The sequence below is a fragment of the Herpailurus yagouaroundi genome, unplaced genomic scaffold (assembly GCF_014898765.1).
Source record: "Herpailurus yagouaroundi ecotype Mexico unplaced genomic scaffold, PumYag 212, whole genome shotgun sequence".
NCBI classification, from domain to species: Eukaryota; Metazoa; Chordata; class Mammalia; order Carnivora; family Felidae; genus Herpailurus; species Herpailurus yagouaroundi.
In genome coordinates, this window is record NW_024412443.1 from 1692371 (window position 1) to 1714411 (window position 22041).

The 22041-nt window shown below is 56.6% G+C and overlaps 1 protein-coding gene across 1 annotated transcript; it reads left to right on the forward strand.

The window, feature by feature from the left end:
• The first annotated feature begins 6170 nt into the window (after positions 1-6170).
• On the forward strand, positions 6171-21843 carry ARF1 (ARF GTPase 1). Its single transcript, XM_040454412.1, has 5 exons — positions 6171-6299; positions 19998-20182; positions 20285-20395; positions 20472-20596; positions 20697-21843. The coding sequence occupies exons 2-5, from the start codon at positions 20035-20037 to the stop codon at positions 20856-20858; spliced, it is 546 nt and encodes a 181-aa protein (XP_040310346.1). The 5' UTR covers positions 6171-6299; positions 19998-20034; the 3' UTR covers positions 20859-21843.
• The last annotated feature ends 198 nt before the right edge of the window (positions 21844-22041 follow it).

Consider the following 22041-nt stretch of genomic DNA (forward strand, 5'->3'; position numbering starts at 1 on the left):
CTTAGCTCTAGCTCACCTTGAGCAAGCCTTACCTGATGCCTCCTGTGTTGAAAAACCATTCAGCCTCCTCTTGCAAGCCACCAGCAACAGTAGTTCACTCATGTTGTCCCAACCTATGGAGCTGTTCCCTGCTCTGTGCTGGCCCCTTGCCAACCTGGCTGCACCGCCAGCCCCTGAACATTCCCAGAGAACTCTAACTTGAGCAGGCCCCAGTGCCAACCCCCCAGAGCAGAGCAGCTCCATGTACTCAGCCGTGTTCCCTGATAGGACACTGCAAACCTGGTTCCCAGGAGCTCTGAGTTCAGATACAGGCCCTGCTGGTGGCCACCAGCAGGGTGACCCACTTAGAACCCAGGTAAGAGTCCCATTGGTCTCTTTGCAGGATCCGAGGGAGGATTCCTTCAGAAATGGGAGGGCCCCTCTCTCCTCCCTGGGCCCCCAAGGAGAGAGGCAGGCTTGGGCTTTATTTCAGGTGAGAGGGCAGAGAGCAGGGGTGCCACAGGAGAGGACCAGGACCATCTGACCCCAACAAGGACATTAGGGGGCAAGAAAAGGAGGTGTCCTGTGGACAGTGGGGCCAAGGAGGCCAGGGAGGACCCAGGTCTGAGACCTCCCCCCCCCCCCCAGGAGAGGAGCCTAGCCTGGCCAGGCCATTGTGAGTATTCACCCCGTCCCTTCTGCTGGAGGGTGCAGCCACATGCACAGCTGCTCCGGAAAGCTGGTCCCAGCATAAAGGGACTGCTGCGCACACACCAGCAACCCCACTCCGGGCACTGTGGAAGTGAAAGCATTTCCCACAGTGCCACATGAGGGTGTTCCTTGCAGCTGTGTTCACAGCTCCCTCTGGACTGGCAACAGCCCCTTCAGCGGGATGTAGCAGCCGGGGGTGAGGTGCATGGCAGCTGGAAGATGCTGCGGGGGTGAGCATGGTCTGCACCTTTGTTGGGGTGTGGGTGTTACAGGGTACACACAGATGTGTCCACGTCCCCAGGCTCACTGAATATCTGTGCGTGCCAATTTAAAAGAGAAAAACTCGGCAGAGCACCAGGACTGGGGCTCCAGAGACCCCACTGGTCACCACGGCCACTGGTCCTGTCCTCAGGCCTTGGTGTCCTCTTGTGTGGAGGTGGAGAAGGTAGGTGAGTCCTAGGACTCTAAGACAAGCTGACTGTCCCCAGCAGAATGGGAGCAAAGACTGGTTCCCCCTCCCCCCGCCCCACCTGGGCTCCTGGGGAAGTGGGTGCCCAACAGACAGGCACCCTGGCCACTCTCCATGGGCATGGCCGGAGGCTGGGGGTGCAATGTGCCCCGGGATCAGGTAGAGTACCCCCCAAATCGGGGCGGGGGAGCCACAGAGCCAGGCCCAGGCATGGACGGGGCTGGGGGTGCAAGGGGACTCTTCCCAGAGTGCAGACTCCTGAAACGCACTGGCAGTCTGCACCCCCATGCATGCCAGACAGCAGGTGCACAGGCAGACACTTGCCAGCGGAAACCCAAATCCAAGAGCTTTGGGCCTGCAGTCTGTAGGTGTGGCACTGCCCTGTGTCACCCACCCTGGCCTCCTGCCAAAAAGGGCCCCTGGGCCAGAAGCAGGGAACCTGTTAGCAGGTTCTTGGGCCGCACCCAGCCCTGCAGAGATGGTTAACCTTGCGTCATGTTGACCAGGCTGAGGGCTGCCTGGATGGCCAGGAACGTGTCATTCTTGGGTGTGTGTCTGTGAGGGCATTCCAGAGACAGGAGCATCAGAAACTGTGGACTGAGCAAAGATTGTCCTCACCAAAGCACGTGGGTTTCCTCCAACACTCCGGGTTTGGATAGAATGAAAGGCAGAGGAAGGGGAATTCTTTTGCTGCCTGAGCGACACCTCCTTCATCTCCTGCCCCCAGACACCAGTGCCCCTGGTTCTCAGCGATTACAATGACACCAGGCTCTCTGGGGTCTCCAGCTTGTGGATAGCGGAGTCTTGGAATTCCCGGGCTCCGGAACCATGGGAGTGAATCCCCATAATAAATCTTGTCTCATCTAGATCTCTGCATGTCCCTATGGTTCCCCTTCTCCGCAGAACCCAGACCGATACATCCGTGGGACCTGGAGGTCCAGCCATGCCCCAAGTGGTTCAGATGAACTGCAGCCTGGGGTGCACGTGTCCACACAGCCTGGCAACAAAACTGACCCCCTGCTAGCTCCCGGTTTCCTCTCCAGCTGGCGGGAGGCATGCTTTTACCTGGTGGATCTAAAATCTTCTGGCTCCTGGGTGGCTCAGTCGGTTAAGTGTCTGACTCTTGATTTCGGCTCAGGTCATGATCTCACCATTCGTGAGGTCAAGCCCTGTGTCAGGCTCTGTGCAGACCACATGGAACCTGCTGGGGATTCTCTCTCCCCCACTCTCTCTGCCCCTCCCCTGCTTGTGCTCTGTCCCTCTCTCTCTCTCAGAATAAATCAACTTTAAAAAAAGGAAGCACTAAGTCCTTCTGGCTACAGATTCAGCTGTGCGATCCAGCAAATACACCCATTGCTGGCTGGGGTGGGGGCTAGGGCCAGGTCAACCACAGAGACCCCATTCTAACTACCATGAGGGAGTGGCGCAGGTGGTGGGGCTGATACTGGAACAGGTAGACTACTTGCCACCGTCTCATGAGCGGAAGGGCCATCTGAGACCCGCAGATGTTGGGGGCCACCGTCAGTCTAGAGTGGGGAGGCTGTGTGTGCCGGGGCCGCCCCCTGACAGCCTGGTGAAATGGGCCCTGTGTCAGAATGAGGTTTGATCAGTGCCTAGAATAAATGATGCACCATTTCAAAAGGAACAGATCCAGTTACTGAAAGCTGACAAACATCTGGGGCACGTGACTTTAGGGGTGAGGATTGTATGGACAGGACGCCAGATCCCAAAATGCAGTAAGGGTGGTCAGAACCTTCCAGACCAACCTCCCAGACCCAACACCTGCAGGGGGTCCTGCTGGCTGCATTCCAGCTGCACCCCCAGAAAGCCAGGAGTCACGACAGTGAAGGGCCTCATGGAAGGGGCATGGCATGCAGGACTGCTGTGCCTGGTGGCCTCGGTTAGCAGCACCAGGTGCAGCTGACGCCCTCCCTGGCTTCAGTGGTGTGGGAGCAGAAACATTCCCCCTGCTCCTGCAACAGCTACAATGTGACATCAAAGTATCTGAGGTTTCTGTGGCAAGTCCTGTGCGCACTGCTGTTTGGGAGTGATGCCCACATTCAAAAGGGCAGGAGATGCGAAATGTCAAGCAGAGGGTCCTAAGGGTACCCCCCCACCCCCTGTGGTGTCTGCTGAGCAGGGCTGAGAACCAGGCTGGAAACAGCCCTGCCCGGTGGAGCTGGCCTGCCAGGGAGAACCAACCACCCCAGCACAGAAGGGAGCACGGCCCCGGGCCAGGAGCGGTTCCAGTCTGTCTCAGGAATGGCAAGGAGCCTCAGGGGCAGGGCTGGGGTGAGGGTTCAACAGTAGGGGTGCAGGGCAAGGAGGGGCTGACATAAGATGAGGAATCTGAGGCAGGAGCAGCTATGGGGAGGATGAGGACGTTCAAAGGCCCTGAGGTAACACAGGACTCTCATGTGAGTGGAGCTGCTCTGTGGCCATGACCTTCTGGGATGACCAAAGAGGTAAGAGTCAAGGCCTGGTTGGCTGCAGCCCCGGCCCAGGCCCAGCCCCAGGCCCAGGCCAAGGGGCAGGGCAGCCCTGGAGTGGGGGGGAAATGAGGTGTGGATGTGAGGGCTGGGCCCACATGGTCAACCTTCAGGCTGCACCAGGAAGGACATGCAGAAGGGTGGGCTCTTGCAGAAGGGTACGGGCGCTCTCCGTACCCACTTGTCTGGATAGGTTTTGGGGTCCTCTCTGGGTCCAGACACAGGCAACACCAGGGCCCCTCTCCGCATGCTGTCCAGAGAACTCTTAGAGGGGATATGCATGTTGCTGTGGAGGAACCCAGGATAACTAGAGAGCAGCACAGAGGCAGTGAAGCACCTGTGTCGTGAGAGGCAGTGTGGGGTCGGCCGCAGGCTTGCTGGAGGCCAAGCTCCTCGGGCCCCAGTCGCAGCCTCATGACCTGCAGTTGGGCTTAAGCCTCCCTGAGCAGACTCAGCCTGCCGCGAACACTGCCCACTTCTCAGGGGCCGCAAACAGAGCTGTGTGAGGTGCCTGCCAGGCTGGGGGTCCTGGAGGGTGTGAACATCTGCACTCCCTGTCTTTCCTGCTCTTGCCCCTTTGCTCCATCCAGTCCTTGGTCTCCTGCCTGGGGTGGGGGTGGGGGTTCCTGTTTAGCATCCTGGCGTCTGACCTGGTCCTGGGTCTGGGAACCCCCAGAGGAGAGGAGCTCGACCCCAAACCCCAGCCAGCCCCCACACCTCAGGTCTGGCTGAAAGTGAGAATGTGGGCTGCGGGACCCTGTAGACAGCTCACCTCGCCCCCTCCTGGCTGAAGTTGGGCAGGCGCCCTGCTCCATCCCTCCATCCCTATCCCCGGACTCCAGGGAGGAGGGTCAGGGAGGCCCCAAGTAACCCTAGGTAACCTCGGGTGAGCAGCTGGGCCTCAGTTTCCCCAGGTAACCACCTGGCACTTCCTCATTCCCTGCCAGGGGCAGGGATCCTTCCCCTGCTGTGCCTGCATGGGGCCCCCATAAATGTGTGGCTTGGCCTGCAGATGGTCCCTTTCCTCAGGAGAGGACACACCAGGTGGATGGAATCAAGAGGGAAAGTGAATGCCTTTACCTAGAGGTGGATACACAGGAATTAATCTTCCTAAAACTGTGCATGTATCTTTCATGCCTATATATTTTTTCACAGCTTAAATTTCAAAGGAAGCTTCAGAAGACGTTTGGTGGGAGATTGGCTCTCTGGGGGTGGGGAGCCAGCACCAGCAGAAGGTTTTGTGTCACTCTCTAGAGATACAGACTCCTGAGGGTAACTTTGCCTGAGCATTTGTGGCATGTTTAGGGCAGGAGAGACCCCCAGACAACCCAAGCAGATCCATGGAGGTCGCATTTGAGCTGGGAGCCTCAGGCAGAGGAGGGAGGATGATAGCACTGGGGGCAGATGCTGCGGTGCAGATCACAGACTGCTTCATCCATAAGGGGTGAGGTCTGGGGGAGGCTGGGACTGCCAGGTGGGACCTGCAAGGCCTGGCTCACAGGGCCATCAGCCTCTCAGAAGATGGGTTTGTCATTGTTTGGGGCTGGAGGGCAGCTGAGGAGGACTGGGGCAGCCCCCCAGCTTGGAGCAGACGGGGGAGGGAGGCAGAGAGGAGCAGGAGGCTGCTCGACAGGCAGCAAAATACCTCATTCCCTTCTCTGACAGGTGATGGCCCTGCTTTGTGCCCTCTACAACACACGGGTCTGGAGAACCCCTCCAACAATCGTAACAACCCTCTCGAGTGGGAGACCCCTCAAACCAGCACGAGGGGCGGGGGGAAGGAGCCCAGGTGGCAGAAAGGAGGGGAACCGGGGTTGGCAGGAGGCCAGAGTAAGCTTCCACGTGGGGCCCACAGCCAAGCCCTGAGCCTGGAGACTATGGAGAAGGGAGGCGACTGTCCGCGTCTCCCTTCTGATCCGCCCAAGGTTTCCCGGAGAAGGGGTCTCCACCTTCCAGTTTCCTGGGTCTGGGCTCCTGACCACCCCAGAGCAGCACTGTCCCCTGCTTGGCTTGGTTCCTGCTCAACCTGTCCAACTGGAAGGCTTCTTCATGTGATCTGCAGCATGCTTCCCCGGGGGCGCTCTTCCGGGCACGCGCGCGGCTGCTTGGGTCACTCCAGGACCCGGACCACCTACTGGTGGCCACCATTACCACACCGGGGGTTGGCGCCCGGGGAAAGGGACCGCAGCCCGCTGCCCGCTGGTCCGCTGGGACCTGCCTGGCCGGGGAGGAAACAGGAACCCTCTCTTGCACCCGGGCGCCGCCTCTCCCGGGGCCGCAATCCCCTCTTCGTCTCAGTCTCCCCATCTACAAAATGGACCGGTGGGTTCTACCTGGCACCTCCCCTAAGAAGCGCGACAGAGGCGCGGACTGACTCCGCCCCGAGTCGGGGAAGCGAGTGCGCAAGCGCAGAGGCGGGAGGGGCGCGGCCCGGGGCGGGGCGGAGTCCTTGTCCCGGCACTCCCGCCCCCAGCCAGGAGTCTGCGCGTGCGTGCTGCAGCAGGGGTGGGCGGGGCCGCGGGCAGACCCGCCTCGTTCCCCAGCGTTCCCCGCGGCAGCAGGCACTGACGTGGCCGCCGTCAGAGCCGCCATCTTGTGGGAGCGAAACCAACGCCTGGCTCGGAGCAGTAGCCTCGCCGCGGCCGCCGAGGGTGAGGCGGCGGGCCGGGGGCCAGGGGCCGGGTGGCGGGGGCCTGCCAGGGCTACGCACGCACTGCCCACTGCCGCGGCGGAAGGGTGTTGAGGGCTGTGGTGAGGACAGGCCGGGAGGGGGCCGAGGTGAGGCTGGGGCGGTGAGGCCCGAGGCCGGGCCGGGGACCGGGGGCCGGCGCGGAGGGCCGGGCCGGGGGTCGAGTGTGGGGAGGGTGTCGAGTCGAGGCCGAGGTCGAGGTTGGGATGAAGATCGAGGCGGGGCGGGCGCAGAGGGCTGGGCTGGGGGTCAAGTTGAGGCCGGGTGGAGGCGGGGGGCGCCGCTACCGGGATCGGGGTCGAGGCGCGGGGGGGTGGGGCGCGGGCTGCGCCGGGGGCCAGGAGTCCCGGGGACGGAGGCCGGGGCAGGGGTCAGTCGCACCGCGGGGCCCCCGAGCCTCCGCCGTGGTTCTCGCGCCCCCCGGAGCCGCCGGGGTGCACGCCCGGAAGTCCGGCCCAGGCCGCGGGCTCCCCAGGAAGCGGTGCTTCCTGCTCCGCCTGCTCCGCCTCCCGGCTCGGGGTCTCGAGGACCAGGAAACTGGAGCCCGCGGCCCGGGACGCCGCCAAGGTCACGCGACGGCCAGGGTTTGAGCCCTGTTCCTGTTGGCTGGCAGGACGGGGGCGGGGCTGCGGGGCGAGGTCCCGGGGTCTGAGTGCTGGGCACTTGCTGCCAGCGGAGGATCCGGGCGCTCGGCGGGCGCCTCCGCGTCTGTGCGGGGCCCCTTTACCAAAACTTGCTGCAAGCCAGGGCCTACTTCCTGGTCGCGGCTGGCGGAGATGAGAACACTCTTCCTTCCTAGTTGGCGCCTGTGGACGGGCCGTCGGGGGCGAGCTGCCTCCGCGGCCCTGCGTTTACTTGTTGCACAGTCGGGGTGGGTCTGGGCGTGGGAGACGGTAGCTTGCTTGTCAGTGCCGAGTCCCGGAGCCGTGCGGCGGCCCGCTCTCCCGTTTTCCCCAGTCACCGAGTAGTTGTGTGCTGGTCGGTCCCGCAGGACTGCAGCAGCGCCCGTGGCGAGAGGAGAGGGTCCCGGAAGTGGGTGCTGCCGCTCGGGTGTCCCGGTAGGCTTGTTTCAGAACTAGTGAGCGAGTGGTCAGCACTCCTCTGTGTGCCCGCCGTCTGCATGGTCGGACCTGCGTTTCCAGCGGTGCGTGCGTGTGCGTGTGTGCGAGACGCCGGGCCACGTCGTGGCTCCGCTGACACTGGCCAGGTGTGTGCAGTTTTCAGCAGCCACATGAGTGGCCACAAGTGCAAGCGCTGTTCGCAGAGGGGTCTGCATGGAAGGAATGGAGTGTGTGTGTGTGTGTGTGTGTGTGTGTGTGTGTGTACACGTACCCCACGTCCGGCCATTTCCGACGCAGAACTGGTCTGGTTGCTGGGATGAGCGCATATGTCTCTGTCTCCAGGAGGCCCCTGGCAGGAGTGTATGTGTATGAGCCCCAAGTCTGGAGGTGTCCAAGCACAGAGCTGGTTTGGTTGCTGGGTGAGTGCACACGTCCCTGTCTTCAGGAGGCCACCTGGCAGGAGTGTGTGTGTATGAACCCCATGTCTGGTCGTGTCCAAGTGCAGAGCTGGTCTGTCATTGCTGGGTGAGCGCACATGTCTCCGTCTCCAGGAGGCCCCTGGCGGAGTGTATGTGTATGAGCCCCAAGTCTGGTGGTGTCCAAGTGCAGAGCTGGTCCGTGGTTGCTGGGTGAGCGCACAGGTCCCTGTCTCCAGGAGGCCCCCCTGGCAGGAGTGTGTGTGTGTGTGTGTATATGAGCCCATGTCTGGTCGTGTCCAAGCACAGAGCTGGTTTGGTTGCTGGGAGAGTGCACAGGTTCCTGTCTCCAGGAGGCCCCCTGGCAGGAGTGTGTGTGGCTGAGCACAGAGGTCCCTGTCTCCAGGAGGCCCCCTGGCATGGTCCCTGTCTGCAGACACAAGACTGGAAATGTCTGGCTTGGCAAACGGCTAACTTACGTGCTGAGCAATCAGCTTCTAAGGAAAGTGCAGAAGGGGAAGCTGGTTCTGGCCCCTCATGGTTCTGCTTTGTAGGTCATGTGGTCTGGTTACTTGCTTTGTGTCATGGACAACTCAAGAGGACACTTGCACTGCACTTCCCTGTCCCGTGGGCTCCGGTAAAGTCAGTGTGAGCTATGAGCTGCGGAGGTGATGTCACAGTCACATGGAAACCCCTGTGCTCATTGGAGAGCCTGGAGGCCGGGTCTCAGGGTTCCTAAAATGAGAGAGTTGAGCTGTGCTCTCTGCTCCTCATTGGTGTGGCAGTGTCCAGTCTTTTAGAAGCGATTTTGACCTGGGAGAGGGTTGGCCGGAACCCTGCCTGCTGGCAAAGGACGGCTTTGCCGAGTTTATGAGTGTGTGGGGGAAGGGGGTAATTCCAGGTCACAGTGTAACCGCTAGGGTGCTTGTTCTGGTGATTATTAGGCACTCTTGAAAGCATAGGTGTGTGACAGTTATGGCATTGCAGCTTTATGGCTTTGTCACTGTTCAGGAAGGTGGTCCACACTTGGAGGGGTCAGGTGGCCTGATTAGTGGAAAGCAATCCAAGCTCCTGATTCCTAGGAGTCCCTCAGCAACCCCCTCTCCCCCCACCCCCCACCTCCTCAGCTTCCTTCCAGGAGTTGGAAGCAGTGGCAGAGCTGACTGATGCGGGGACGTGCCACCCTCCACTGGGTCCCCATGGACCCCTATTTCCTGGTTTCTGCACACCGTGGCCACCAGAGCTTGGCATCCTGTCATCAGCAGCCGTGACTAAAGTCGGGAAGCAACCACAAAAACATAAAAGGCAGGGAGATGTTACAGATGTGGGAGTGATTCTGTTCAGAAGGCCGACTTTTCTGTATCTCTTGAGGCCACAGAGGTGACCCTTAGTGCGTACCAAAAATTACTGGATGCCCAGTTATGATCCACACACGGTTCTAGAAGTTGGAAGTGCATGGTAGATTTGGGAAACACTAACTAGCGTTAAGCAGAATTCAATAAGCTTTGCTCCTTGAAGGGGTGCCAGAAAGGGTTCTAAGAGGCACTTCATCTGGCAAATACCTGATGCTTTTTGGTTTGTGTTACGTAGGAAATCAGTTTTGTGGAGTCGTACATGGAAGCTAAACAGGAAGCTTGGGGGTTCTGGTTCTCTAAGGTCCTGAAAACTTTACTGTGAAGTGTCAGTGTCCCATCGGTATGACTTCAGCCAGTGGCCAAGGAAACAATTTCAGGATTCCGTCTGGTCTCCTTCGTGAAGAGTGGGAATGAAGGGTGAGTTAGACGTGCCAGCGTTTTGATCACTGGATCCAAAACAAAGGCTGTCTCAAACATTGCTGTCAACAGTGTTATCCTGTGAATTTTCCTGTCATCTGTAGGTGAGCACGGGGTTCCTAATTAACTGAATCCATTAATTTATACTTAAAATACTGTCTGTTGTGTTGATTTTGGTGGTGAAACTTGGCTGAAGATATTTACAGTTTTCAGTGTTTTTGTCTGTCAAAGTGATGGGAGACTGCCAGTTCCTGGGGAGACGGACGAAAAGGCACTAAGTCCCCGTTGCTGGTACCTGAGGGCAGGTCCCAGGCAGTCAACAGTGACTTTCAGTCTTAGTTCCTTCCCTGAAATGTCCAGGACGGTCATATTGCTCCAGTGTGGAGTTCATTGTTGACTGGATGGCTTCTTCCCCACAAACTCATTTTTAGGAGAAGTGTATGTGTAGATGTGTGTGATTAATTTCTGCGCCCTGATAGATGTGCTTTTACAGTTTTTCCTCCTGTCCCTGACGGTCAGTCTCGGATGCCCAGGGAAGTGTGCCTCAGAGGAGGGAACGGGTGGATGTGTGGTGCTGGGGCAGTGAGCAGAATGGGGTGCAGGGTCCTGCGGGTCTGGTAACAGAAAGCCTCTCCCAGGCAGGGGCACGTGGCTGTTTGGAGAACTGTCAGGAGCAGGTGAGGAGGGCAGGGGGGCCTGGAGAGACCTGCTGCAGGCCAGTGGTCCTCATCCCCAGAAAGAGTATGTTCCATGTGCCCTCAGGTCATAAAAAGTCTGATTTCTGGGACACCTGGGTGTCTCAGTTGGTTAAGTTTCTGACTTTGGCTCAGGTCATGATCTTGTGGGTTCGTGTGTTCAAGCCCCACGTTAGGCTCTGTGCTGACAGCTCAGAGCCTGGAGCCTGCTTCAGATTCTGTGTCTCCCTCTCTCTCTGCCTCTCTGTCTGTCTGTCTCTCTCTCAAGAATAAATAAACATTAAAAAAAATTAAAAAAAAAAAGTGATTTCCTACACTCCATCGTGGTTTGTGTACCAAACCACTTTTTCTTTTTTGTACGCAGCCTTAATAGATGTTCTGAATTTTCCAGGAATGTAACTACCTTGTAAATCAAGGGAGATTGCATTCTGTTCTCTGTGGTACCTTCTCAAGAGCTGCCCTCTGTTTCCAGGAGAAAATGGCCTGTGTGGTGGATGCAGCCGCCCTGTGTATGGGAAGTGAGCGTGTGGGTCTGCAGTGGTCCCTGGTCCCTGGTCCCTGGTGGGTGGTTCCTCGGAGCTTCCTGTGTGGGGGCTCACACTCGCCAGCAACTCACTGTCCTGTGACTTCCCTGTGATGAGCAGATGGAGCTGCAGGACGGGACGTACCCCAGCTGTGCCGGCTGCCAGCTTCCTCTTGGGATGGTGGGGTGGCACTGTGAAGCTCCACGGGCGTGTCGGCTCCGACCCTTGTGAGGACCCTTCCTGGCGGGTGGTGTGCAGGCATCTGACTTTGCCTAGTGGGCCCCTGCTGGTGCCAGAGGGGAGATAAGGATACCAGGGCACAGGCAGGTACCGGGGGTGGGGGGGCTGCCTTTCAGAGGGTGAGGCAGGCAGATCTGGGAACGAGGGGGATAGAGAGGAGGTTCTTGGTTAATGTTGGGGGTTTGGTGTTGGTGGAGACCTGTGGGGAGGAGTAGAGATGGGGTCCTGTGGAGGGTGGCACCAGAGTGTGAATGCAGGGTGCTGACCTGGTCCGGCCTAGGGGTCGGTGGGGACCCTCGAGAGGCTTCAGGTGGAGAATGGTGTGATTAGGCATGTGAACCAGAGTCATCCCCCACCCCCCACCAGGGCTGCCTGAGGTTGCAGACAGGGTCGGAGGAGTGGTTCTCAGAGCTGTCCGGTGCTGGGAGTCCCGGAGGAGGGCCCGCCCCACCCCCAAGCTTCCACCAGAAGAGGTGGGGCTGCGGGTTTTTAATTTTGTTCTCAGTAATGGTCCCTCCAAGTCCCTTGAAGACCCAGACCGAGGGTTGAGGATTGGCCCCTGTGTGAGAGAGCTTCAGGACCTCCTGCCACCCTGGGTGGTTTGCAGGAGGGCTTGCTCCTACCTCCCCGTCCTTGGAGGGTGTGGACGGGGGTCTCTGGCCCCTTGGAGTCCATGTGGTAGGAGAAGGTGCAGCAACTGGCCGCAGCACGTTTGTGGGGGACCCCACCGAGAGAGATACCCCTGACAGTCTGTTCACTGTGCACGTGCTGGCACTCCTCACCCTTCTGCCCCACTCGTGTCCTGCTCGCCCTCCGTGTGTGAGTGTGCTGAGCTTGGAGCCAAAGGGCTGCTTCCTGCGGATGGTGGAGTAACAGACTGAGCGGGCACCTCCGTGGAGAAGGTGCTGGGGGTGTGGCCAGGGTGGGGCCCCAGGGTCTCTGGACACATTCCCCTGTGTTCCCCTGCAGCTGGTCCAGGCTTGCGCGGATCGGTAAGGTCGGTGGTAGGACCCTTCTCAGGCTGATAGGTGCTGTACAGCTGCCATGGTTTCTCAGATGCTGCTTTGCCTTGTGCTCACAGATTACTTGAAATTCCCCGTTTTCGGCTCAATTTGTTGTGCATTTCAGTGTTGTCAGTTGATGCAAATTTGCTTTTTTGATCTTCAGTTTTTTTCAGTAACAAGTCTTTCAGACTTGACTGCATTTGGGGTCAGAGAGGGTATCTGTGCCCTTAGGTGTAAGCCAGAGTAGAATGGGAGGCCAAGTGTCCATCCTATGGGCTAGAATACTGTGGGACCTTCATGACTGCAGGAGCCAGAAGTGGAAGGCCTCGTGGCCAGCAACCAATCAGGAATAAGAAAATACTGTGGAGCGGTCCGCGTCTGCCATCAGGACAGATGCAGAGAGCTGAGGGGCTCTTCCACACAGCAGCATCCTGGCCAGGCTCAACTTGTGTGTCTCCTTCTCTCGGGTTGGAGACCATGTGCCACGTATGTCCAGGGTCCTGCGTGGACCGTGTATGATCCGTCCTTGTTGTCTAGTTGGAAAGTGTGACACTGCGTGGACTGTGTCTTGTTGGTCCTTGTCTAGTTGGAGACACATGTGACATTTGTATTCATTGGTCTTCTGTAGAAGGGTATTGGTTACATTGGGCTAGCCTATGTAGGATTTTTTTCAATATATATAAATTTTTTAACACTTAATTATTTTTGAGAGAGACTGTGAGCGGAGGAGAGACAGAGAGGGAGACCCAGAATCCGTGGCAGGTTCCAGGCCCTGAGCTATCAGCACAGAGCCCAACGTGGGGCTCGAACCCACGAGCTCTGAGATCATGACCTGAGCTGAAGTCAGTGTCAGACAGATGCTCCACCCACCAAGCCGCTCAGCACCCCTTAGGATTTTGCTCCATTGTATACATTTCAGAAGAACAGAAGTTTGGTGAAGTGTTTAGAGAGTAGTTATGTTACAAAACAGTAAGTAAAAGTGTAAGACTGAATAAGGGGGAACTAGGAACCGTAAACATGTTCTTCTGTTCAGTGCCTTGTTTTTTGTAGCTGGTGGTGAGCAGGGTTCGTTGCATGTGGTTAGACTGTCCCACCGGTGCCTGTTCTGGTGGACAGTGGACAGTGGCCCTTGGGTATTCACATTGCTGTGTTACTGTTGATAGGAGCTGCAAGTGATGAGGAAACTCATTTCTGGGTGTTACATTTCACATTGAATCAGAAGCTGGCAAAGAGCCAGCTAAATTGAATCTCAGTAGTGTTGTGCCCTTGGAGTCAGACCTGCCAGGTCCTGCCCCCACCGTCAGCCACCATAGGCTGAGTGTGAAGTGAGGGGTGGGGGTGGGGGCTGGGATCACTGCACAGGGGCCAGCCCTTGGGCCTGACTGGGTCCCGTAAAACACCCTGAAGGTTTGTGCCGGAAGGCCCGATGGCAGTCCTTAGGCAGTTCCTCATCAGAACTGGCCTTGGGGTGCTGGTCAGAATGATCTGGTTCTGCAGTGTGTGTTTCATATGGAAAGTTCCTAGTGGTACAGGGTGGGGGCAGGGGGGGTTGGGGAGCTGGGTGAAGAAGAAGGTACACATGTCTTGGGATGTGGTGGTGGGGAGCTGGGTGAAGGTGGAAGATAGACATGTCCTGGGATGTGGTGGGGGAGGGGGAGCTGAGTGAAGGTGAAAAGAGACATGTCCTGGGACGTGGGGGGCAGTGTGTTGACCCATTGACAGTACTGGATGGTGTTAGAAACCTTGGAAATTCTCACAGGAGAGTAACATGGAACTGTGTGAGGTGGTGGGTGTTAGCTAGAGTTGTGAACACGTAATTACAGGGAGACACCTTGTTGCATACCTGAAACTAATACAAGGTATAGGTCAGTCATAGGAATAAAACTGATGGAAATAAGAGAGATCAGTCCACTTAGGTGCCTTGGGTGTGCCGGGCTGTGTAGTGTCCCCTCTGGCTGTGTGGATTCCTGTGTGTCACACTGCGTTAGGGCTCTGTGGTGTATCTGCCCAGCACTAGTACTGGCACGTTCAGTTTTCCTGGTCCACTGGTGTTTACAAACTAGGTACACTAGGTAATACACTGTGCTGTAGAAGAAGCCCTAGGCTACAGAATGACATGTTGTGCTGATGGGCAGGGTGATGGCCTGAGGTTTTATTTGTTTAGCTGAGGCCCTGGAGTCCAAAGCTGGTGTGCAGAAAGCAGTTTGCAAGAAATTACATGTGATCATATGGCCTACAAAAGTAGAGGGCCCCTTTTATTTATGTATGTATTTTTATTTAATTTTTTAAGAGAGCGCGAGCAGGGAAAGGGGCAGAGGGAGACAGAATCTCATGCGGGCTCCACGCTGAGTATGGACGCAGGGCTCTATCCCATGATCCTGGGATCAAGACCTGAGCTGAATCAAGAGTAGGACGCTCAGTGGATTGAGCCACCCAGGAGCCCTGAGCCATTTTACACTTAGGATCTATATGTCAGGGATGGATGGGGCTTTGAGTGATTGATAACCTGTGCACATAGGTGGCTGCTGTGTCAGGGATGGATGGGGCTTGAGTGATTGACGACTGGTGCACATAGGGGGCTGCTACAAAGCAGTTGCTCATTCATGAGACCCTTAAAAAACGGTTCCTAGTGCATATGAGCTCTGGAAAAATCAAAACGAGGGTATGAACTGTGAGGCGGAACATGTTACTGTATGTAAGTTGAGTCCAATAAACTTGACTTGTAAGAAGTGGGGGGGGGCACCTGGGGGGCTCAGCCAGTTAAGTGTCTGACTTCAGCTCAGGTCATGATCTTACCATTGGTGAGTTTGAGCCCTGTGTTGGGCTCTGTGCTGACAGCTCAGAGCCTGGAGCCTGCTTTGGATTCTGTGTTTCCCTCTCTCTCTGCCCATCCCCTGCTCGTGCTCTGTGTCTCTCTTTCTCTCTCTTAAAAAATGAATAAAAAAGGTTAAAAAAATTAAAAAATAAGGCTGAAAGATGAAGAGCTGAGAGGTCACCCAGCTTTTCACTCATGTAGGGAGCTCAAACATCTGAGCTCCCCTTTATGGAGGAGGCCGAGTGGTGCATCGTGTCCGCAGTGCAGAATGGAGCCCAAACCCCAATGTGTTTGTCTCCCTGGGTCAAATCAAGCTCCAGGTTGGTGGTTGCCTCTTGGCCATGATGGCAAACTGCTCAGGTCATCTTGGTCTTCGCTGGTAGAGATTCTGCTGAGTCGATGATTTCAGAGAAGGTGACAGACTTTGTTCCTTGCTTACTCTGAAACCTCAGAGGCCTGTCAGAGGAGAGGCTGGGGTTGCAGGCGGAAGTCACAGTAAGTTTTTTCTCTTTGGCAGCTAAACCAGTCATGTTGGATTCATTTATTGGAGCGGAACGGGCGTAAACTCACAAAGCTACATTTCTTTCTGGCTGGACTGGCTTCCCCACGGAGGCCCCATCGCTGGCCTTGACCCGTAGCCACATAGACCTCTTTATCCGAGAACGTGGGCTGCCAAGGTCTTTGCTTTACGTTGTTTCTGGTCCTAACAGAGGGAAAACTTGTTCCCTCGAGGCTGTGGGGCTGGAGGGAGCCCTTCTGAGAAAGTCTGTGTTTTCATTGCTCACTGATGCAGAGGGTCATCATCGTAAGCAGGAAAGATGGATTTTAATTTGAGCTTAAGGGATTCTGGTGGAAGAGGGTGTGACATAGGCCACAGGATGGCTCCGAGGTCCACCTTTCTCCTGAGGTCCACCTTTCTCCTGTGGCAGATCCTCTGTTAGGTCTTGACATTTTGCAAAACAGTAAATGTGCTGGGGTAGGCCAGGAGCCAGCAGGGTCGTGGGCCAGGTGCAGGTGTAGACGCTTCTCGGCTGGGGGAGACCAAGTGCCCGTGTGGTAGTGTCTTGCACCCGAGACTGCACGCTCACCTCGTCAGTCCCCTTGGGGCTCCAGAGTTTGATGTGTTGAAGAACCACAGGGGAAGGACCCAGACCACATTGGTAACGAGGGCTCAGCAGAGCCGAGCAGGCCAGGGGCAGTGTGTGGGCAAGTGGGGACTTGGGGGCTGGTGGCAGCACGCTGGGGGGAGGAGGCTAACAGGCAGTTTTACCCTGAGATGGTCCGCCTGCCCACGTGGGGGCTGGGGAGAGTGCAAGTGACATTTTTACCCCTCGGTCCCCAGGACTCTGTGATCATGGTAAGGACAAGATTACATTAGTGCTAAGACAAGTGGAGATAGCCCGCCCCCTCCTGTCTCCCCGAGATCACCCCTGTCGTGGCTCCACTGCAATGGCCACATCTCTAGATGAGCGTGCTGATGGCACCCCCTTGGGGGTCCGCTTGGACAGTGTGGGCTGGCCTCAGCCTCTGGATCACCCTCACCCCAGCAACAGGAAGAGTATGGCTGGGGGAGGGATCACCTGCTGCAGAGCCAGGTGGGGATGGCATATGTTTCAAGTGATCTCTTGTGTTCATTTTCATCCTCGGGCCTTCTGTACCTGTCATCAGTTTTTCCCTTGCCCTGGGATGGCCAGGCCCCACTGTAAAGCTATGCCTGTGGCATGTCCCCTTCTTGGAGTTCTGCCTCCCTCCTCCACCTCTTTGCAGGGACATGGCCCTTGTTCTGCCCTTCCCCTGCATCGCCACCTTGGCTGAGGGCACTGCTGTGTCACTGGGGTAGAGTGCTGGGACCCTTGGTGTTCTCAGACTGCATCTGTGTCCGTGTCTGTACCCCAGGCTCTTTTCAGGCTAGAGGTTTCTGTGCTCCTGCAGGGTGTCACAGCAGAATCTCCTCCCCACGCTTTCCTGTGTTGTTTTTTGAAGTTTCCATCAGTCAGATGGTAAATTTGTTTGTTTGGTTTAGAATTTCTGTCCTTTCCCCCTCATCCTGCAAGCCTTGGGAGCTGTTTTCAGTTCACAGCATAACCGTGGGGAAGGCACAGACTCCCTCAGGGCAGTGTCCCCACCTGGGGGACCCGCATTGATGTTGCAGCACCCAGGGCCCATCCTTTCGTGGGGAGGACAAGTATGGGATGACATGGACCCATCACGTGATGGCTGTCACCACCCGACAGCCCAGCCCCCCTGTGTCCCGAGTCATCCCTCCCTTCCCTAATCCCTGAAGCCACTGGAGGGATCCTTTTCCTGTCTTCGTGGTTTTCCTTTTCCAGAGAGCTGGGCACTTGGAGTCCCACAGTGCGCAGCTGTCTTGGATTGGCTGCTTCCACTTAGTGACATGTGGTTAAGCCATTTCTCTTTAGCGCTGAGTGATGTCGCTTGGTGTGGATGGACTGCAGTCTCTTCACCCGTCACCTCGTGGAGGACGTCTTGGTTCTTCCAAGTTTGGGTGGTTGTGGGTAAGCTGCCGTAAACATCCGTGTCCAGGATTTTGTGTAAAGGCCCAGAAGCTCGACTGCTGGGTCGCACCGTGCAACAATGTTTGTTTTTTTGAGAAACTATCAAACCCTTCCACGGTGACTGTGTGGTTTCAGGTCCCCACCAGCAAGGCAGAGTTCCTGTGACCCCCCCTCCATGCTATGCAGCTTGTGTGGGTGTGGGGGGTTTGGGTCCTTCTCATAGGTGTGTAGTGGGCAGCTGGGTGTTCTCGTTTGCATTTCCCGAAGACATACTGACTTGGAGATTTTTCTTGTGCTCATTTGCCATCTGTAGGTCTTCTGGGGGAGGGGTCTGTTAAGGTCATTGACCCATTTTAAAATTCTTACGTGCAGTTTCAGTCTGCTGGGTATCAAGTTCTAAGTGGGTTTTTTTTGGCATTTCTTAGATGGCAGTCCGTGATCAGGCGTGTCTCTTGCAAATATTCTGTCTGGTTGATCTTCCCGTTCTCTTGACCCTTGACCTGGTTGTTCCCGGATTGGGAGTTTGTAGCTTTCACAAAGTTCAGCTCATCAACTCTTCTATTGACCATGCCTTTGGTGTGGTATCTAAAAAGACATCCCCATAGCGAAAGTATCCTTTTTTTTTCCATCACGTGTGCACAGGTTTGTGTGTTTCACCTTGGCAGTCAGGTCTGCTGTGTTCTGACTCCCCATTCTTGTTTTGTGGGCACCGGGTCCCCACCTTGTTGGCTGCAGCCATGTGAGGGTTGGGGGTTCTGTTTGTTTATTCCTTTGAAATAGTCTTCTCTCTTCCTTCCCCCCAAATTCCTTCTTTTCTTTTGTTCTCTTCCATTGGTGGCTCTTAGAGGGAGACTTGCATGGCTGTTTGCGGTCATCCAGATGCAGGCAGCCGTGGGTCCTGGCTCGGCGGCCTGTGGGTGTCTGTCCTTGTGTGCAGCACAGTGTGCACCCACACCCTCCCGCCTGGACGTGGGTGGCAGAGTTCCTGGGTCTGTTGCTCCTGGAAGGTCCAGCCACATTCTCATTGCTCCCAGAACCTGTCTCCCCCTTTATCTGTTTGTCTTTGTTGCTTGGGCACCTATTCATTAGTGATTTCAACAGCGAGCCGAGTTTGAATGTGTGTGTTTGGTCCGTTCTGTGTTCCCAAAGGATTTGTCATCCTCTGTGTATATTAGGAGAATGGGCTGTCTGCAGAAAAGGAAGCATTACAGTAAAGGTCGTTTTAAATTTTAATTTTTTGAATAGGTAATAGCAGCAATAAACTGTCAAAAATGCACTGAGGCGCGGCGTCCAGCCGGCTCATTCACTGGAGCGTGAGACTTTTATCTTAGGGTTGTGAGGCCAGGCCCTACGTTGGGTGTAGAGATGACTTAAAAATAAAATCTTTGGGGCGCCTGGGTGGCGCAGTCGGTTAAGCGTCTGACTTCAGCCAGGTCATGATCTCACGGTCCGTGAGTTCGAGCCCCGCGTCAGGCTCTGGGCTGATGGCTCAGAGCCTGGAGCCTGTTTCTGATTCTGTGTCTCCCTCTCTCTCTGCCCCTCCCCCATTCATGCTCTGTCTCTCTCTGTCCCAAAAAATAAATAAACGTTGAAAAAAAATTTTTAAAAAATAAAAATTAAAAAATATATATATAATCTTTAACAACAGCAACAAGTGCACAGAAACCAGCTTGAAGGCCTGTGCTGGCATGCCCAGGCCCGTGGGAGCGTCAGGTTCACAGTGGGGTGGGTGATTTCCACCCAGTGCTGACTGGACTGGCACAGAACTGACAGGTGTCCTGGCGGTAAAGTGGGTGTGTTGGGTGCTGACCAGGAGTGGGAACGTGTGTGGTCTCAGCTGGTGACACAGGGCAGACCTGTACCCTCTGCAACTCCCGCAGACCATGGAGCTCCTGGCTGCTCCTGGGGGTGGGGGCCGGATGGCCAGGCTTCTTCCTGGCCTTGCGGGCACTCTGTGTAAAGGCTGCCCAGCGCCTGGGTGCTTGGCTTCCAGCTGTAAAGGCAGCCAGCCATAAACATCCAGATTCCCAAACAGTGTGCATTTGAGAAGGTGGCCAGCTCTTCTAGGTGCCTGTTTGGAAATGAAAGTGCCTGCCTATGGGGAGGTCAGGCCCTGGTGGCTCCTGTGCCCTGGGGGCTATGGGATGGAAGACCACTCCCTTGGGCCCAGTGTTTCTGCTCTGAACGAGGGGAGCCTGTGGCAAACGCAGTCCCTGATGCGGCCCATGGGGTCGCTCCCCCTGGGACTTCATGGCCTGTGTGCTGCCCAAGAGCCTAGATGCTGTCTGGCTCCGAATCCGGTCTGTGGGTGAGCGCTAAGCTCTGAGCACGTCACGTTGGTGTGGTTGGTTCTGGCCTGCGTCACTGCCGGGATGGTTGTTTCTGGCCCCTCTTGTTGCATGGTTGAGGAGCTTGCGTCCTGTGAAAGCCACAGCCATTCGGTGAACAGCATTCCCTCTGTGGGTTGTACATCAGTCTCTCTTCTGCTGCTTGGGAACCAGGTGTGGTCAGCTTCCACCCTGTGAGCTGTCAGAGGTCAGACCTGTCCTTCCGCCAGAGCGCCCCTGCGCTGCTGGCCCTGGGCAGCACAGAGACCCAGGGACCCCTGTCTCCACAGGTTTCTCTGGCCAGTGTTGCTCCCCCCAGTCTACAGCATGGGAAATATCTTCGCAAACCTCTTCAAGGGCCTTTTTGGCAAAAAAGAGATGCGCATTCTCATGGTGGGCCTGGATGCTGCAGGGAAGACCACCATCCTGTACAAACTGAAGCTGGGTGAGATTGTGACCACCATTCCCACCATAGGTGAGGAGACCGTGGGCAGGGGGCAGGGGGGTGCAGCAGGGTAAGGGCATGGGCCTCTCACTGCTTGGGGTGGCAGGCTGACCGGGGTCGTGGCCCCCACAGGCTTTAACGTGGAGACAGTGGAGTACAAGAACATCAGCTTCACCGTGTGGGATGTGGGCGGCCAGGACAAGATCCGGCCCCTGTGGCGCCACTACTTCCAGAACACACAAGGTGAGCGGAGGGGCTGTGGCCTGCGGGAGAGGCTGGGGCGCCATCGGCGCCCGTCCTGACGCCCACGGCTCCGCAGGCCTCATCTTCGTGGTGGACAGCAACGACAGAGAGCGCGTGAACGAGGCCCGTGAGGAGCTCATGAGGATGCTGGCGGAGGACGAGCTCAGGGATGCCGTCCTGCTGGTGTTCGCCAACAAGCAGGTATGCGCGCCCGTGGGCCCCGGCCATGTGGGGTGGGAGGTGGGAAGGGGTGGTCCCTGCTGCCCACTCACTGGAGGTCGTTGGCCTCTCCCACCACCAGGACCTCCCGAACGCCATGAATGCAGCCGAGATCACGGACAAGCTGGGCCTGCACTCGCTGCGCCACAGGAACTGGTACATTCAGGCCACCTGTGCCACCAGCGGGGACGGGCTCTATGAGGGACTGGACTGGCTGTCCAATCAGCTCCGGAACCAGAAGTGAGCCGCGTCCCCTCCCCCCCACTCCCTCCTTCCACCCTGCTTTACTCTCATGTGGTGTGAGTGCCAGAAGCTGTCTCCATGGTCGGTCACAGTGTGCTTCACCATGCTGTAAATGTGCAGACGCAGCCTGCAGCCGGGTTTTTATTTAATGTAAATAGTTTCTGTTCCCAACGAGGCAGTTTCTGGTACTCCTATGCAATATTACTCAGCTTTTTTTATTGTAAAAAGAATCAGCCCACTGTTCAGTACTGAGAAGGGATTTTAGGCTCACGGGGCCCCCAGGAGTTGCTGTCAGGGCCAGCCTGGCGCTCGCTTCTCCTATGGGCGTTAGGTCTGTGTTGGACTCGATTTTGGTGGTTGGTTTTTAACCCAAACTCAGTGCATTTTTAAAACAGATAAAAACACAAGGCAAGGAGAACACTTGAACACACGGAAGGGAGAAACGTGCCTGGTTAGGTTCTGCGGTAAAGGGCTGGCGTCTGGTCCACCGGTGATCCGTTTCCTGTCGGGAACGTGACGGGGCAGAGCCAGCCATGGTCTATCCTGCATGGTCACGACAGGGTCCCCGTGATTTGCTGTCTCCGGTGGTCCTGCCTCCCCTAGCGTTTGTCCTCGCACCTGTGCCCACATGGCCGCCCGGGGGGATGGGCTGGGGGCTGCGGCCACCACTCCCAGGGCCCTCAGGGGGACCCCCGGAGCCCCCGTCCACATGTGCTTTCACTCCCTCAGCCTGCAAGGGTCAGGTTTGCCACCGAAACAACGACGTCTACTTTTTTCTTTCGTATTTTGATAAACACTGAAGAAGCTGGAGCCGTTCAACTTTATCTTGGGGAAATCCTCAGAACTGGTTTATTTGGTGTCGTGGAACCTCTTACTGCTTTCAATACACAATTAGTAATCAACTGTTTTGTATACTTGTTTTCAGTTTTCATTTCGACAAACAAGCACTGTAATTATAGCTACTAGAATAAAGTCTCTTAACTAGTTCACGGCTCTCCAATGCTTGGTGCCACTAGCCACAGCTCATCTCTGGGAACAGGAGCAGGGCACCCAGGCCACTGGCTTCGTGGCAGGTGTGGACGTGGCCCAGTGCCCTGGCAGTGACTGCCTCATTGGCCTCCCTGCTGGCAGTGCCAGGCCATGATAGGGACAGCAGGGTCACTGCATGGGGACTTGGGGGGGGG

Excerpts from the sequence above, each read along its gene's own strand:
- ARF1 (XM_040454412.1), top strand. The coding sequence starts at position 20,035 with ATGGGAAATATCTTCGCAAACCTCTTCAAGGGCCTTTTTGGCAAAAAA. Across the intron at positions 20,396-20,471 it reads CTACTTCCAGAACACACAAG|GCCTCATCTTCGTGGTGGAC; the intron begins GTGAGCGGAGGG and ends ACGGCTCCGCAG. Across the intron at positions 20,597-20,696 it reads TGGTGTTCGCCAACAAGCAG|GACCTCCCGAACGCCATGAA; the intron begins GTATGCGCGCCC and ends TCCCACCACCAG.